Genomic DNA, 18,898 nt, shown 5'->3' with positions numbered 1-18,898 from the left:
AGGGAAAGCTGGAATAAAATAGAGCAAACCCTATGTGTATGACACTGTAGTTTTCCTTGAGCCTGTGCACCCGAGGGACCTGCTCTCGAGGCAGTGTGGTGTTGTGGGTAATTCAGAGTGTAGCCGTTAGGATCTAATTACCTGAGTTCACATCCAGGCTCTATCACTTACTGGCTGGGTAACCTTGGATAAGTTAATTAACTTCTCTGTGCCCTAGTTTCTTCATCTTTAAAATGAGAATAATATTATCAAGTCTTGCAGAGCTGCTTAGGACCAAGGAGATAATGTGTTTAAAGCTGCTTAGCACAGTGCCGAGTGTTCAACAGCTGCCTGCTGGTGTGCTTGACGTGATGGTGCTCTTAGACAGCCAGGTGGCCATATCGGTAAGACTCAAGTGCAGGAAAGAGCCCTGGAGAGACGGTTTACTCTTTTGTGTGACCTTGGGTAATTCCCTAACTTTCAACAACTCAGATTTTCCATTCTGAAATGCAGACTATGCAGTTTATATTATAAAGGGGTTTTAGACAGAGATAGCGTGCTACTTTGCAATGTAAGGTGTTTTAACCTAAATAATAAAGAGAAGACCTCCCCTAAAAGATGTTGAGCTTCTTCCCAGAGATGGAGGAGGCCTCCCCCAAGTTAATAGCACCCCTCCCGTCAGTGAACAGGGAGAAAGCCAATCGCAGGAAACAGCTCGGGAAACAAATGAATAAATATTGTTTGTGCTGGTGGGAGCACATGAAGTGTGAATCCCTGAGTAAACTTTCAAGCAGATTAGGAGCGATGCTGTTCACTGACACATGCAGCACTCCCTGAATAACTAAAGAAGCAATAAATTTGGGGTTTCAGGTCTTGGCTGCTCCTCCTCATGAGTTCAAGTTTCTGATAATTCAAGCTGACTGTTAGCAGTTTGGCTATAAGACAGCTGCATTTACATAAAAGTGTGCAAAGAAGCTATTGGAAGAGCTCCAAATGATGGTGGTTCTAGTTTCGATGCATTTTGGATGTGTCTCCATGTTTGTACACAAGGGTCCTATGTTGGTGTCTGACTAGGAAGGTTTAAAAGTTCTCTGTATACAGCAAGGGAGATAATATCACATGGCATACTTTAGAAACATTTAAATATTTAGCTCTTACAAAACCTTTTTTGGGCTATTCATCTTTTTCTCCCTCAAATCTAACTAAGAAAGCTTAGTTCTTCCAAGATAAATGTCAAGGCTATAATCAGTGAGAAAATGGGCATTGGATTCTGCGTCTTTACGAAGGTATTCTAACACAGGAACGCACTTGGCTGGAATCCTACTGAGTATCTTTCCCACAGCTCTCATAGAGTCGATTATGGTCCAGCCACTGATTCATTCCATAAATGTTTACTGAGCATCAAATGTGTCAGGCATTGGGACTTCCACTGTGAAACAGGTGGATGTGGTTCTGCTTCTTGGAGACTTACAGTTGAGTGAGGGATACAGATACATGAAGAAGGATTTAGATACAATTTGATAGGTGCAAAGGTGGGGAAGAAGAGCACTTGGTCAGGTTCAGGGAGAGGAATGGATGATCAAAGGTAGTTTCCTGGGAAGGCTTTCTCAGCAGTCAAATTGGTAGTTTTTAATTTGCTGTTACATATGCTTGCTGATTGAAGAGATGTTAATACTTCAGGAAACGGCATCTCCATGGGCTGTCTTCATATTGGACAGCTCCTTAGACTGGGTTTCAGGAAGCATGGACCTGTAACCAAGCCCACAGTTGGCTACCCAGAAGGGCTTCTCTGTAGAATCAGAGCCTGAGGCGAGGGGAGGCACCTGAAGATATCTACCATCTGAATCACCACAGAGAGCAGGGCTGCCAGCTAAGTTACAGCTCTTACGCTGATCTAGCATTTGACACATGCTTATTCATTTGAGTCTTACAATGGCACTTCAAGATAGGCAGGACTCATGTTATTGTCCCTTGACACAGTCCCCAGTATCTACCCATAGGGCACTGTACACACAGTCAATGCTCAATAAAAATTTGGTGAGAAAAAGGATCCTCATTTTATAGGTGAGTAAAGGGAGGCTCAGATAAGTGAAATGACTTGCCCAAGCCCATACGGTAGAATAATGGCAGAGACTGAGCTATTTGATTTTCTGTGTCCTGACCCAGGGCACCAAACCACGTCTCAGGAGTTTCAGATGTCAGGCAAGGTGTGAGCGAGGGAGGCAGCAGAGACATGCGCTCCGCGTCCTGAGGCAAGCTTCAGTTACAGAAGCGGGATTCAGGTTCCTAAACCGTGCTGTTCTATGGAGAGATTACAAATTAGCATCCTCTGTTCTAGATAATATCTGTGTGAAAAAAATACACATTTACACATCAGAGGCTATCGCATGAACATCCAGATTCCTAGCTTTCCTTAAACAGACCAGCTTCTCTGGCATTTGGACTGCCTTTACCCAAGGAGACAATTGGCCAGAGCTGAATTGCTGGCCCCATTGGAGGGCGTACGTAATCCTGAGTTGGAAAGTGAAATTTCATCTTCAGTCACCTGCCTGTCCCCCTTTACTGATTAGAGGAAGGAAGAGAGATGGGGGGTTGGTGTTCTAGGCAGCAGCAAACACACCAGTTCTCTTGGCAGCCAGAGCCAGAGAGTAAGTTTGGCAGAAGAGCTCATCATGAGACACCAGAAATATTTCAGGTCATATTATTCTTTACTGTCTCATGAATTCTCACTGTCTGTTACCACATCTATTTTGCGCCATCAATAATGCATCCATATCAAATGGAAGTAGATTGCTGTAGTTTAAAGCAATACTGTGTAATATTTAGTTTTGTGCTCTGTGATATGACTTTTTTAAAAAAATTTTTTCATTTTTCTCCCCAAAGCCCCCCAGGACATAGTTGTATATTCTTAGTTGTGAATCCTTCTAGCTGTGGCATGTGGGACGCTGCCTCAGCATGGCTTGATGAGTGGTACCATGTCCGCACCCAGGATTCGAACCGACGAAACACTGGGCTGCCTGCAGCGGAGCACGCGAACTTCACCACTTGGCCACGGGGCCGGCCCCCCATAATATGACTTTTTAACATAAACATGACGTATTTTATTTCCAACCCGGTCTCATGGATCGTGGGCACAGCTCTCCTGAGCTAGGCTAACTGCAGTGCCGTTTCCCACCGGCAGGACGCAGGAGACTGGGCTTCTTTTTAGGACTGCTATCTTGTGTGTGCTCCTCCCTGGCCCCGAAGGTCTGTGCTGTGTTATGTGGCTAATCCAAGGGCCGCACAGGGGATAAAGGCATCTACCCAACCACAAACGGTGAGACGATGGCTGCAGGCAAGCTGGACAGACTCCTATCTTTCCTGGCACATGTCACACTCACCTATCCAGAACATGGCAGAAACATCAATTTTAGGGGCCTGCAGTGGTCAGTCACTCAGAACAGAGGCCAAACAGTCTGGTGTAGGACAAACAACTTGAGCATCATGGATCAGGCACAACTGATCCAACCCAGCTCTATCATTGATAACTTTGCCCAAGTAATTCTGCCTAAGTCTCAGTTTCCCCATCTGTAAAACAGGGGATTTAGTACTGGCACATAGTAGGAATTCTTTTCACAGTGGTCTCTCCTTCTCTGTGATTTCTCTTTCTGCAGTTTCAGTTACCTTTGGTCAACCACAGTCTGAAAATATTCAATGGAAAATTCCAGAAATAACTCATGAGTTTTAAACTGTGTGCCATTCTGAGCAGCGTGATGAAATCTCATATTGTCTTGCTTTGTCCCTCCGGGACGTGAATCCTCCCTTTGTCCAGTGGTCCACACTGGACACACTGCCTGTCTGTTAGTGGCTGTCTCTGTGGTCAGATCGACCGTCGAGGTGTCGCAGTGCCTGTGTTCAAGTCACTGTTCTTTTACCTAATAATGGCCTGAAAGCAAAAGAGTAGTGATTCTGGCAATTCAGATGTGCCAAAGAGAAGCTGTGAAGTGCTTTCTGGAAGTGGAAAGGTGAAAGTTCTCCACTTGAATAAGGAAAGAAAAAAAATAATTGTTTGCTGAGGTTGCCAAGATCTATGGTAACTTTTATTACAGTGTATTGTTGCAATTGTTCTATTTTATTATTGGTTGTTAATCTCTTACTGTCTTAATTTATAAATTAAACTTTATCGTAGGTATGTATGTAGAGGAGAAAACAGTAGATCTAAGATTCGGTACGATAAGGGAGGATTACGCATTTTCTCCATTTTATGGACAAGGAACCTACGACTCAGAAAGGCTAAATAATTTTCCTAAGGTCAAGTACATGTCAGAGCCTGCCCTTGATCCTTGGTCTTTCACTCCAAAGTGAATGCATTCAAGCTACCACACTAAATTACCTTCCCGGGGCCCGCCTCCCGGCTGTCGGGAGCATGATGTGAAGGGCACAGCGCTGGGGCTGCTTAGGTCTTGGTAGCCGGCAGTGGTTATTATTAGAGATCGGGGCACTAGCTGAGATGAAATGCTGTCTCGAGTTTCACTTATCTGTAGACTCTCATTGTGACGGGGACCCCAATTCACAGGTAAATCTTTCCAGCCCCATTTACACATATAGATGGTTAGTGTCAACTCTGAGTGTGAGAGATGATGATGGTAGTTGTTAGTGACTAGAAAAGAAACATGACTTCATTACTAAAAACTTACCGTAGAAGACTGCTCAGTGCCATGGAGCAGCAAGAATGGCTCTCCTGCTAAATGTCCCTTTCTCATCAGTTTTCAGACATGCAATCATCTTCCAGGACTCTTGGTCTTGCCTGGAAAGAAATAGGTGAGAAAGTGCAAGCTCTTTAGCTCTAATGTCTAGGAGGATGCTGCTTTTAGTAATGCAGGGATAAATAAAAGGACCCTCCAAAGGCACTTGTGACTACCCACGGCTTCCTTGGGAGTTAGTAAAAATCTTATTTTTCATATTAGAATTTGAGAGCTGCCGTTTAAGATCACCACATCTGGGGAGAAAGTGTGATTTGATGCAGAACATTTTAGGACATGCCAAAGGATAAATGGCTGAGAATGTTCTCATCAGTTTTCTTCTCCTTCACGGAGCTCAGAATTGCTTAGGTTATAAAGTCAGTTCTTGGGCATTTCCAAACCTATAGCATTTGCTTAAGTAGGTCTTCTGTGCAAAGTAGATTAAGCGCATATCTAAAAGGAATGCTGATCCATGCACCTGGTATGAAAATGATAGTGTGTGTGTGTGTGTGTGTGCGTGTGTCCTCAGAGTGAAGTTTAGCCATTTCAAGGTAGCTAGCTATACAGTAAGTTCAGCAAAGGGTCGCTTGGTAAAAGATAGAATTGCTTTAAAAGAAGAGCCAGACTCCGTGGCTCACTGTGTTCTGGAGATGTTGCATTGAGGCTCGTGCACTACATGGAAGGTCCAAGGAGTAATACTGCTGAACATAAAACCAGCTTTTGATCTATGAAACTCAAAATACCTGCAGGTCCAGGAGGCTTTAAAAAGAAGCCTATTTGTATTCACAATATCCTTTCAAAGAGCCACAGAATTTTGTGGAAAACAAAATTGGATGGATGGTCATCTCACCAATTCATCTCCAGGAGAAAATAGCATCTGTCTGATCTTGCGTGTCATCATCTGCTAAATGAAAGTCTGGGCAGTGATGCCGATAGAAATTCCTCACAGCTGCAGTGCTGAGCAGTGTGGGCTGCAAGGCACTTCAGGGCCTGGATCCATCACAGTCAAACTCCTGCACACCCCAACCAAGCACAGTGAGCATTTTCCCTGGCTAGTCTCCAGTTGGCTACAACCTTCAGAAATGGCAAACTGAAAAACTTCCCTCTTGACGTTTTTGATTGAGGATCCAGATGTCGGAATCAGTGGGTTTTCAGAGTTGCTGCTTATGATGAAGGAGACTAGAAGCCACTTAACCACGAGACTGCTGAGCTCCCACAGGAGCTGCCTGCCCATCACTCTTCATCCTCCACCCTGAAGGTCTGCAAGGAGGCCAGCTCCTCCCTCCCTCCCTGGTTTGGAGGGCCATTGACTGTTGTTGAATGGGGCCCAGAGAGAGAGGTCAAAGAACAGATCATTTCTGAAGCTCTAAGTGAAAACTGATTTGATGGCTACAGTAGAGGGGTGTTCATCTTTTCAAATATTGGAAAATTTGCTGAGGGTAGTCGCTACTGATCTGGAAGATGGCGAAACTTTTCTTACTGAACCATCTCCTCCCTTCCTTCAGCATTCGCTGAGCACCTGCTGCGTGTCAAGCAGGATGCTGGACACCAGACATCAAACAACAAAAAAACAAGTCAGACCCTCCCTCAGAGAGCTCAGAGTCTGGTGGAGGGGACAGGCAAGAAGACTGGCAGTTTCTGTATGGATCCATAAGTGCTACATAGGGAGTGAGAAGAGAGCCACCTAAACTGTCAGACAGGCAGCAATTAGGCAGCGGGGCTGGGTGCTGACAGGAGCACTCCAGGCAGAGGGAAGTCTGTGTGCGAAGGCCTAAGGGGGAAGCTGAAGAGAACACGTTCAGTCTGCACAATTGCAAATAGTCCCCTGAGGAGCGGGCAACAGGGGGAAGGAGGGTTGAGAGATGCGGCTGGAGGAGGCAGGGGCCAGGCCACAGAAGGGCTTTCCTGCCGTATGAAGTGTGGACCTGTACTCCAGGGCAGCGGGCGCAGTGAAGGTTTGTAATTGGGCTACCATGTGGCCATTGTGACCTGACGTTGAGCCCCAGGGCTGGAGTGTCTTAGAGGAGGAGGAGGGAGGGTTCCTTTTTCTTCTTCTTCTTTTTTTTAATTAAAAAAATATCATCAAAGCCTGATGTGGAAACTAGTAAATATTAAATGATAATAAGTTAAGTGGCCTTCTTTCAAGTTGAAAGTACTCTCAGATAAGCTGAAGAAGGGAGAATAAAACAGAAATGGCAGAAGGCACTTAAACAAAAGCATCCATTTGTTCTTAAAAGCAACCAGAAAGATTAGCAAATGGTAATTAAGAAACACTGAAAAGTCCGGACTAAAACAGTGCTGCTGGAAATGGCCTATGCTGATGCATTCTTCAATAAAAGTTGCTTTCTGCCGACACTTTTTTTTTCCTGTGGATGTTCCTCTTACATTTGATGATCAATTTTCCACAAGGTTTGCCATAATGTTTCCTCAGAGCTTGGGTTTTTACTTCTTAATTCATTCGATGGCTGTCTCAACCTAAGATAATCTGCTTTCACACTTCAGGGTCACCATTTTCTAGATGATGGGATGTTATCCAAATCCCAACCCTCCTCTTTTTTTCTACTTGTTTTCCTCTATCTTGGTTTGAGGAGACCACTGGCCAAAAAAACTGCCTCTGCCAGTTCAAGTGCAGCCTGTGATCTGGAACATTCCACAGTTTGACTTCCCTGTATCTTCCTATGGCTTGCATTTTGGGTTCCCACAACTCACCCTCCCCAACCCCTCAACGTGACTCTTTCCAGTAGCTTCCCCTCTTCCTGAAGCCCTCCCAAGATCCCATTTATCCTCATAGTCCAACACAAGCTTCAGAGTCTCCATGTTCTGAGACAGAGGAACACACTGCAGTGGCAAGACATACACGTTTGTGGTGGGATTGAAAACAGCAGAGTTTTATTATTATTATTATTTTATTATTCTGGTCTCCCATCCACAATACACCATCATTGAGCATAGAGACCATATCTTTAGCTACTTTTGTAATCTCATCTAGAGCTTAGCACAGAAGAATTTAATAAATATAAATTTTAAAAATGTATTTTGATGAGGTTGTAACCTGCCACAGCCATAGTGGTTTTCATTTAGAAGTTCATGGTAAAATACGAGTGTAGTATCTAGGTGTGGCTCGAATCCACAAGGCACTGGGACAGGGGACTCGCAGTCCATGCCAGGACTGGCCCCGGGTCTGCGAGCTGTGAGCGGGGGCTTCCTTTAGCCAAGGGGAGGCTTCGAGACTGGTGTGAGTGGCCTGTGGTTACAAGAGCAGCTCTCGCCCCAGGACTGCAGAAGACCAGTGTCTCCTAGCTCTGGTTTCTAGCATTTCTCACACTCCTATTTTGCGGAGGACTAGTCTAGGGCAAAATAACATGCAGAATCCTCCTTTCTGCTCCCCCAGAGCTTTCCAGTCAGGAGTCCTTGCTCTGCACACAGAGCGTTGGGCTGGGGTGGCCCCTGAGGGTGATGTGGCCTTCTGCGCAGCCCCTCGGCGTCTTTGCAGTGTAAATGATCAAAGAAACAGCAACAGAAATTGGTGTGGGGTGGGGGGTGCTTCTGACATTTGAGTGAGTGTCTGGGTGGCATTTCAGGGACACCGAGGCCTGCGTGGCTCAAGCAATGTGGCTTTTGTTCCCCAACGTTGATTTGTATTCCTTAGTATTGCTATCCCTACCCTTCCTGCTTAGCTATCAAGGCTCTTTCCTGTTCCAAGCCTATTATCATTTGCAATTTAATCAAGATTAAGGGAATTTTGGTAAAAGGTGAGAAGGTACTTGCTGCTTGTGAAAGGAAATTTTGATGTAGTTAGAATTCATACTCTGGGGATGGGCGGTAACTGGTGGTGGGAGGGGACCTAGAATGCTCGCCTCCTTTTCAACAACTTTTCAAGTGTATATTTTGACCTGCTAGCTGTTTGAGCCAAAATGGAAAGACGTTAGAGAAAACGCGGACAGCGAGGCTGCGAGGTGCAGAGCGCTCCGAGGAGCTTTTATCTGCGCTTCTCTGAGGGGCTGAGCTGATGACAGAACATCTTCGCGTAGCATTCTTCCTTTCTGCAATTTATCCTCTTGTTAGGATACAGCACCAAATAGGACAGATGCTTGTTACACTTGCGTGCGGCAGGCTTCTGGAGGCCCCAGCTTCTAGGTACTGAGCCTTTATTTGCCGGATGATGGAGGGGTGACGGTGGGGAGGGCGTGGAGCTGGAATCCTAAGGGGCCTGGGTGGCGGGGTGGCCCGGGCACTGGGGAGGGTGGGGTAGAGCTATTTACTATTCCCATTCTGGAAGTATTTCAGTACTTCAGCGACAGGAACCGCTGTGCCTGTGTGAGCGGCTGATGGTGGCCCTGTCCCTCTGAGTGCACTCAATGATGAGGAGGGAAGGCTGGGCTCGGAGTTAGGGAGCCGGAGCTTTGTGCCCAGATCTGCCAACCATGAGCTGTGGGATCTGGGCAAATGACTGAACACTGACTCTCGGTATTCCGGCCCATCGAATGGAGATGATAGCCCCTCTACCTTATCTCAGGTGAATGTTTTTAGTAAAATAGCCCACATCTGAGCACTTGTGAAACTGGACGTCTTCTGGCTGAGCTTGCCTGTTATCTTGATGTTTTAGTGTCACTGTGGAATTCTGTTGTTTAGTGATAACTAAGTATGGAAGTGTTAGGGTATACTACCAAATATTATATTTCTGTGCTTTTGAGTTGTTGGGCCTGCTTTGTGCATATTTTTCTTGTTCTCCTCTTACGTTAGTTATGGGCTTGGAAGCTACATAAGTGAACTTTGTTTGCATTGTGTACAAGATAAGGAGAACAGGATCTGAGTGAGGCTGAATGAGTCGTTCACATATCAAGTAAATCACGCTTAGCGCACCACTTCCGGTTGGTTTAGCACATCTCAGTTAGGGCCTTTTCACATTCTTTTTGCTGACTTCTGTTTCCTGTCTGTGTTGGATATGTGGATAACGGAATTCTAGATGTGGAATGCTGTATGCAATTTTTAAAAAACATATACTACCAGTGTGCAAAGCTCACATTTGTAGTGAAGATGGCAGAGAAAATATGTCACCCACTGACTCAGGCATTTATTGAACGATGCGTATGAGCCGCCGTCCTGGAGAAGGTGGAAGAAGTGACTCCTGGGCATCCTCCTAGAGGTGAGCCATTGTAATCCAATGTAAGAGTATGGAATGACTCTTAGGAAGAGATTATGTCATTATTTCAAGGGGCACTGGGAGTGGGGAAAGTGGGAGGCAAAAGGACCCTTTGCGAGGGAAATTGGAATAGTGAATTTCTTTTCCACCAAGAGTTCTTTGAAAAAGTTGTATATCTCTTTAATTGGAGTAGGTGCCTTAGCAACAGCCTCAGGAACCTAACCCCCAGCGTTTAGGATGTTGCGCCATGTGCTTCTGCAGATCAGCACGTAGACCAGCGTGTATGTTGTCGGTGTGTTCGGCGTCTGGGGACGTCCTTCGTTCCAGCCTCGGCCAACACCCACCTAGTCAGAACTGTGGGGAGAGTGCTGCACTACTAGGAGTGGCCTGAAGATGGCAGCGTTGGGCGGCCCAGCCCGTCTTCCTGCGCACTCGCCTTCGTGCGCATCCTCCGGCCGCGTCCACAGCGGCCTGTGCACTCTGGATTGCAGAGTGTCACTCAGACTTTCTTCTGCTTAATGACGTAAATGACTCTCCTTTTCTTCTGCGGAAAAGGTTGGGTCTATCATTCCTGTTTTGATTTTCAGTTGATGGTTATATGTAATTATATTCAAATAAAATATTTATAAATAATTACATATAATTAGCAGTATGTAAAATTTGGAACTCATAAAACTCAGCTCTGATGAAAGGTGCCCTTCAGTTTGGGAGGTGCTAGTCTTAGTATTATTACTTGTTTCTGTTTAAAAGATGTTAGTGGCCAGGAAGCTGCAATTCTCTTTCACAGATGTTCTTATAAGGCTCAGGGTTTTGTTTTTATTTTTTTGATAATAGGTAGGTCTGAATTTATTTGGTAAATCTGTAGGAAATATAGATCTACATCGAGAGTGCTCTGAGGAAAACAAATTGTACTTTCTTAAAATTTCAAGAAGCAGTTAGTTATCCTTGAATGCTAAAGGGTCTTCAGGGGGGTCATCCAGTCCGGTCTGAGCAGGCTTTGCATTTACAGCCAGACAGAAGCGCGCAGCTGCTCTCCATCGCTGTCAGCGACCATGACCGGGGACTCTGCATTCTGAGATCTCCATCAGTATTAAAAACAGAAAGGGAAAAATTATCCTGAGCAAGTCCAAAATTCAAATGTTGTCAACACCTGAGGTTTAGGTGCATTTTACTGTTTCTCTTTCTCTGTTAGACACACATGCAGCTGCAAATGGACAGCTGTCTCTAAGCGAAAGGTCGAATTCTCCCGCAAGAGGGGGCCTAGAAGCAGCATCTAGGCACCTTCCTTGCTGGAGGATAGAAGGAAACCAAAAGGAAAGGTAGCTAGGGAGTGAGCAGATGAAGCTGTGTAAAGTCGGAGTTTCTGGAAGGACTCCCAGATGAGGTCTGTGGCCAGAGCGCATCGTGAGTGATGGCCGGAGGCTGTGCGCTCTTTCCTCTGGGGTTGCCCTGATTCTGGAAGCGCATGGACCAAAAACACGCTGATAGACTTAGCTTTGAGTCTTTAGTCAAACTGATGCAAACTTTTTTGTTTCTGCCTTAAAACAGGATGGCAGGCCCAGCCCGTGTGAAGCCTACGTGTGTGGCACACTAGCTTGTCAGGGGCTCTCTCAGCTGTTTGGATTTAGATCGTAGCCATGACCGCGCGTTGTGCGTGCACTGACAGAGCACAAGGAAGATTAAACTAATCTTCATGGGCTGACCTAAATGCTCCTGTCGCTGTGTCCACGGGGCTGTTTTGGAGACTTTTGAACGTGACAGCACATTTCTTCACAAACCCTTCTGTGTCCACTATTAAGGTTCCGAGAATTTCACGTCATGCTGTAAACACAATAGGAATTAGGGAAATCAGCCACAGACACGCTGAGAAGATGATGCGAGTCTAGTTTTCCTCCATAAGGACTTTTATTTCCCAATTTTTTGTTTGTAAGGGAAAATCATGCATCTATTAATCTTTTACCTAGAAACTTTAAAACGCGACAGATGTCGAGCTCTTTAAAGTACTGAGCTTGAGACCTCTTAAATGTCACCATCTAGACTGGTCCTGGGTAAATCACTTCATCTCTAAACTTGAGTTTTCCTTTTGGCAAAATAGGAGACTGAACTTCCAGGCCTCCCCTTCTGTGACTGTGGCATCGCTTCTCTTCGTTGTGCCCAGGATTGTGCAAAATGTTTTGGAGGACAGACTTGAGGGCTGCATTTTAACTTTTCAATGCATCTTCACATCTCTTATTTTGGTTCTTCTCTTCAGCCTCTGTGATATTGACTTCTCTCCAATCCCCTGCTACCCCTGGCCCAAGTCGTATTCTGAGTCACTCACTACCTTGTCTCTTGGCTGCCACTGCCCTCTCATCGGCCCCTCTGTGTTCACTCTTGCCCCCGCTACAAGTGCCCCCAGCACCAGTGTGATCTTTTGAAAACTAAATGAGAACATATCTCTCTCCTGCCTAAAACCCTTCCTGTTGCCCTTGGAAATATAAATCTATTCCTGCCTCAGGGCCTTTGCGCTTGCTATTTCCTCTACTGGGAACAATCTTTCCTCTAGGTCTTTGCACAACTGGCTTTTTCATTTCTTACCAAAAGGCTGCTTTTTAGGCAGGTTACAGTTTAAATATCACTCTCTCAGAGAGGCCTTCCCTGACCACTCTATCTAAAATAGTCATGTCCTCTGCTTAACATCTGACACATTACATGGTTTTGTTATTTATGTAACGTATTTATCCTGTGTCTTGACTTTTGTTGTTGTTGTCATTGTTGCCTGTCTCATCTCAGCAGCCTGTCTGTTTCTTGGGACCAGGGCCCTTGTTGCCTCGTTCATCACACGTTCTCGGCAGCTGCATAGAGTCTGGCATATGACAGGTGCTCAGGGTGTGTTTGTGGAGTCAGGCAGGAGGGCGCCACCCTGCAGAGGTTGTGGCTACAAGCGAACCAGGAGCAGGGCCAAGGCTAGAACTCACGCCTCCTCATGTGTTTCTTTCCTCCAGGTCGCGCTGTCACACAACAAGCCTAACTTAGACTTGTTCCATTCACTATTTGCTCATTTATTCTCCAAATAGTTACTGAGCTCTTATTATGTTTCAGACGCTATTCTATACCAATGGTTCTCAACCAGGAGTGATGCTACTCCCCTGGGAACATTTTTCAGTATCTAGAGACATTTTTGGTTGTTACAATTGGGGTTGGGGGGTGCTACTGGTGTCTAGTGGGTAGAGGCCAGGGATGCTGCTAAACGTCCCATAGCGTATGGGACAGCCCCCAACAGAGAATTACCCAACCAATACGTCAGTGGTGCTGAGGTTGGGGAACCCTGTTATGGATGAATAGACAGCTCTGTACACCCCTGGAGTTTGTAGCCCAGGGTGAGGAGACGGAGGAGAAATAGTCCATGTCCTACATGAAGAAATGAAGGGCCATGTCAAAGAAGCGGTGTGGTGGGGAAGTCGGAAGAGAGTAAGGAGGCGGATGCGACAGAGGCAGGAGAGGCTGGAAGTTCAGCCTCTGTGGGAGGTGAGTGAGGAAAGAAAATTTTGCCTCTGGAGGTTCAGCTCCAGGGCCTGGAAGGATCAGTGCTCCGGGTCCAGCCGGTGCTGCAGAGCGTTGGGCCCTCAGCTCCGAGATCAACCTCACACGTGAAACAGGAAACCCGCAGCCTCCGAACAAAGATAGAGCAACCTGCCTGGGCCAGAGGAGTGGTTATGTTCCTCCCCTGCGGGAGCGTTTGTGTCCTCCTCTTTCTCAGCATTCAGCGCTCTGCCGCCACCAACCCAGGATAGTGTTCGGCACACGTGATTTTCCTTGCTCACTGCCAGCGTCTCACTTTCCTCAGAGCGGCAGCGGCGTGGTTCCAGCCTCTCAAGGCCGTTGGGAGGCTGTTGGATGTAGAGAGGTTTCTGTCTGTCCAGGTTGATTTCTAAATTCAGACAAACCAATTGTAGACTTTATCATCTTGGAAAAACTGTAGTAGTTGATGCTGATAAAACTCAGGCCAATGAAATGGTTTTTACTATATATATTTATATATATATGTACATATACGTATATATGTATGAATGCGTGCATACCTAGATATACTTTTAAGATTTCACTAAAAAAGTGGTAATTTTGTAGGCACACACTTGTGCTTTTTGTCTCTCTGTTTCTTTACCAAACATTGGCACCTAGTAGGTACTCAACAAAGGTTTGTTGAATGAATAAACTGCAAAAATCAGTTTGGAATTACTGAATTCCAAGTTATTTTTCTACATTTGTATGAACTTATTTATGTCACTGAAACACAACTTGGTACGTACAGTAGCATATTCTCATGGTGTTATCACTATGACATATTCATTCATTTCTAAATCTGTGTTTTTTTATTTTTAAAATTATTGAAGGGGATATGATTTCACGCATAGGGTTTCTGAATCCAGGAAGTGTAAATTCTTAGTGATTATAGTTTTTTTGTACACTTTTAACCTGGGGAGGGATTATTAAACAAGAAAATAGATTTCAATAAATGTTCTTAATTCAAATGTATTTAAATGGACAGTGTTGAAGAAGTTATGCACTGTGCGCTGTTTTATTTTGGTGCCATTTTATTCTGTAGAAGAGTTTGCTGGCCCTTTCACTGGACGTGTGTCCATTTTCTTTTCAGTGCTATTTCTTCACCATCGAGTTTGGCCTTTGTAAGCAGGAAGGACAGCTGAGGGCGTACGGAGCGGGGCTGCTGTCCTCCATCGGAGAGCTGAAGGTATGGCGCACAGAGGGAATGCCTTCCACGCGCACAGGGGACGGTCAGGGAAGACAGTGATTGGTTTGTACGAGCGTTTCTACTCCCAGATACCTCATAAACATTTCATACAGAGGATTTGGCACCTCAGATGTGGGTGCTGACCTAACCTTTTGCACTTCTGAAAATGGGTCAGGCCTTTCTGGGTTTGTGGTGTGACTCAGACGGGTGAGCAGCCGTGGGCACAGATCGACAGGAATGACAAGCATGTGCTCAGATGTTGGCTAGTAAGCGACTGGCCTAAACTGAGTGCTGATAAGTGGGTGGTGAGCTGGCAGGGACCCTGTTGGCTTGAAGGCCCTTGTCGGGGTGGCTTGTCTGCTCTTGTTTCTGCCCCACCCGTGGCTCCCATGGACTCCTCAGCATTTACTTTCCAAGGGGAAATCTGAGATTATTTTAGCTTTTTCAAAATTAATATGTATTAAAACATTTGTGGATATATACAATCTGAAAAAAAAACTAAATAAACATATGATCACAGAGGTATCTAATGCGCATAGTGATGCCTAATAAATGCTATTTTTTTTCTTTATAATATAGTAAAATGATAATTTATCCAGAAATGTTGGGGCCCAGGGCATTTTGATAATTTAAATATTCTGGTCATTTAAGAATTGCTGTCTATACCACTAGGGGACAGCAAGTTTTCATGAATTTAGAATGCAATGTGATATATAATCTGGAAGTGGCACTGAAAGAATTTAATCCTTTTTTGATCATTTGGACTAAGATCAGGATCATGGACTAATCTAGAGTTTTTACTTTGTCTTGATTGTCTTTACATAATGTAATTGTAAACTATGTGATTATTAGAACTTTCTGGTTGTTTGCGCTCTGGAAAGATGCAATGTAACTGGAGTTTTATTGAGTTTGCTCCCTTTTATGACTTTACTCACTCATTCATTCATTCCTCAGACATTTGGTTGAGCGGCTATGATGAGTCATATACTGGGCCAGGCACCGGGGATACAAAGACAAATAATAATAATGAAGAAGAAGAATATGAAGACAATAACAACTACTCAACAGACACTAAAATAGACTTTAGTTAATTTTAGGTGCTTTAGACCATTTGCTTAATTAATTTTCATAACAGCCCAATGAGACAAGCAATGTTATTATTACAGGTGAGAAAACTGAGGCAAAGAGACCTTAAGGAACTTGCTCAAGGTCATGCAGCTAGTAATCATTGGAGCTGGGCCCAAATCCAGGTGATCTAGACTCCAGGATCTGAGCCCTTAACCATTAGGTTGCACTACCTGGGGCCCCTGTTATCAAGGAATTTACATTCTAGTGCAAGAGATAACACAAACAGTGTGACAAATGTGGGTGGCACATATTAGACCATGCCTGGGAAGCCCTCGCTGGTTCCTGAGCGTGGAAACGTGCTAAGGAAAGGACGAGATGCACAGCAGCATGTGCTCTAGTCAAAGCCCGGCCCATTTAGGGAGCTGCCTGAGGCTTGGCATGGCTAGAATAGATGATGATATTTAACATGACAAAAGCCTCATGTAATGTGGTACATTTTCTTTTTACTAAATTCTCAAGAAAAAAATCCATTTGGGGTCCATCTCAGTGGAGTGGCAAAGCCCACAGCAATAGCATGAGGTCGTATCCCGTTAAGACCCACACCTTCCAGAGAGTGCCTCTTGATTTCCCCGAAAAAAGAATTAGTCAGAAAATGATGCAGGTCTTGAGCTACACTATTTACGTTTTCCTTAGAGGGTTTATGAATTACACCAGAAACAAAAGAAACAGTCCCTCTCCTTGCCTGGCTCTCGGCAGGGTCGTCTGGTCTGGTTAATGGAGCATGTGTTGGCAGCATTGGGGTGAATCTGTTGTTTTTGTTCCTATTGGTGCAGACAGAATCGTCTGGAAATGGAAATCAGCCAGAAATATGCACACTGAAGGGCATCGTCTGCCCTTCCTGTTCTGGTCCATCACCTCCAGTCATTAGCATTCTTCCATTCTCAAATTTCAACACTCCAACATCCCTATGATTGCTACTTTAGGCCATTTGTACAATTCAGAAATTCCTTCTCCAGGGACCATCTTCCGATCGCTCACAGAGAACACATTATGTGAGATGCTCTCCGCAGCGCCTGTTCCCTCACCCCGTCCGGGTCCAGCACCCGGGGCGTCCAGAGCCCTCGCGTGGAGTCTCAGCACTCCTGTCTAACTTTTATCTGAATGAACAAGTGGGCGTCCTGGACCCCGGTGGGGGCAGCTTTATTAATAGCCTTATAGCAATTCCTGTGTAAACATGCTTACAATTTTGAATGCAGTTATCTTTCACGATAAAACATGATTATTTATTTTTTGTGATAAAATACTTTTGCTGTCCCAACTACAGCCCGAACATAGGTCCCAGCTAAGTTGTTGGAGATTTTGGTGTAGTCTTTATAACTTTTGCATAAATATCCACAATTCTCCTTGAAAAGAATCCATTTTTAAAATTTGTGCTTTAGGAGGCTAAATTTTCTTGGGGTAGGTGTTGCACTTCAGAGCTGCCCAGGTACTTCCAAACCGTATATCTGTAGTTTGGGGAATAACTTTCATTTTCCCCTCTTATTTTTTGACAGTGCTTATTTTTATCTTAGAAAACACAAAGAAAATAAATATGGAAAAGCTTATGAAAGCTCATATAAATCTGATAACCGTTAGGACTATTTTTTTTTACCTCAGCAGCGATCGCGCTCTTTGGTTCAGGTTTCCTTTGGTGCATTTTCAGGATTCCAAAACTGTGTTTGTAGGGCGTTTCCACCCCTTCATCACTGTGGAGACCAGTTAATAATGAGCTAAATCGTCTGGAGATGGATTTTTAAAAAGGTTGAAAATAGGATAATTACTATTCACCCACAGCCTGGCATGTGTTTCCTTTCACACGCTTTTTCTCTCTATCCCGGAGTGGACCTAACTATAATTTAAATTTAAATTTATTATTTGCTCATTCATTCATTCATTTTATTCAACAAACCCCAAGTCGCAGGTCTAAGTTTCAGGGGAGTGGCGTCTGTAGGGGGAGGTTCTAAACAGTGACTGAGCCGGTCTGGGTTGAATCCAGTTTGCTTGGCGCACCAATAGTGAAGGGAATGTTCACCTGAGGTGGTAAGGAAATACTTGATAACTGATGAATTGGCTGAGTCTTATCTCAAAAAGTTGACCCATCTCAAAAGTGAAAGGCCATTTCTCCTTCTTTTTCATGGCTCAGGGTAAGGTCAGATTCTTCATTTCCTTAGGGCAGACATTATATTGTTTTGTAAATGTCCTTAGAACCTACTCCATAGTAGTTGCTAGAATGTTGCATATAAATGCATCTGTTCTGCTTTTCAGGTTTGGAGAAAGCTGGTGGTTTTAAACAATTTTATTATTATTATTTGGCTTTAGTTTCAGGATATCCTTAAACAGTGAATTTATTGTCCTGCTTTCTTATAGCTATTAATCAGAATTCGCAGGACAGCTTTATATTTTTTACAATCATTTGTCTTTACTACCACTCACAACAACTCTGTTGCTGCCAGGTTGTAGAGAAAAGGCTGGAGGCACAGTGGTTCTCTGAGCTTGTCTGCTGTGTCAGCCACGTGGCTGGAGTTGGGGCTCACTGCTTCAGAGCTCCAGTACCTTTGTCCTGCTCAGAGGTCTCCCGCCCCCCTCCCCTCCCTTCCCTTCCCTGAATCTAGCATTGTTAGTAATGGCAGCACATGCTGGAGCACCTGGAGCTGGAAAAGGGGCTCTGGCCTTTAGGAAGAGATTGCTGGAAGAGCAATTTGTTCCCTTGCCCTGCAGCTTATTCAAACTGAGGAAACTTTTAACATCACTGATTTAAAAAAATGTGGTGCCATCATCACCCGGTTTGGCAATGGGGATATTGATGCCATGTTGTCCTTGGTTAGCAGGAGAAACATTTGAGGGAAATTCAAAAAATATTATATATAACTATCCATATACACACACACAAATGTATATATTTGTGGTTCTGACGTGGGAAAAGATGATGGTAGTGTGGATGTAAGAGTGTTTGCAAATTCTCCTTCAGAATCTAGGCCCCAAACTACCTACGAACCTGACTTCACACTTGAGTTTTTCCCAACTTTAGTCAATCCTAATATAGAGGGTGAGGATCACAGGGTTTACAGCTAGAGTAGTTGAGATGATAACTCTGGGTCATTGCAAAGGCAGGTGACTGGGAGGAAGGAAGAGTTTAAACTGATGAACTCAGGGCAGGCCCTGTTGTGGTCCAGGCCCTGGAGGCCTCCTGGCTGGGGCTAGGTTTCTTTCTCTCTGGGT

General features: G+C 44.7%; 1 protein-coding gene across 1 annotated transcript in view; it reads left to right on the top strand.

Annotated features, from left to right (window-relative positions):
• TPH2 (tryptophan hydroxylase 2) overlaps positions 1 to 18,898 on the top strand; it is a 117,829-nt gene that overhangs the window by 91,465 nt on the left and 7,466 nt on the right. Inside the window, exon 9 of the mRNA XM_014833271.3 lies at positions 14,477 to 14,572. Within this exon, the coding sequence (XP_014688757.1) occupies positions 14,477 to 14,572 (96 nt within the window). The remainder of the gene's footprint in view (positions 1 to 14,476; positions 14,573 to 18,898) is intronic.

This window comes from Equus asinus, chromosome 4, assembly GCF_041296235.1.
Source record: "Equus asinus isolate D_3611 breed Donkey chromosome 4, EquAss-T2T_v2, whole genome shotgun sequence".
Lineage (NCBI taxonomy): Eukaryota > Metazoa > Chordata > Mammalia > Perissodactyla > Equidae > Equus > Equus asinus.
The sequence above is the reverse complement of the archived record's forward strand: the minus strand, read 5'-3'. Positions and strand labels throughout refer to the sequence as shown.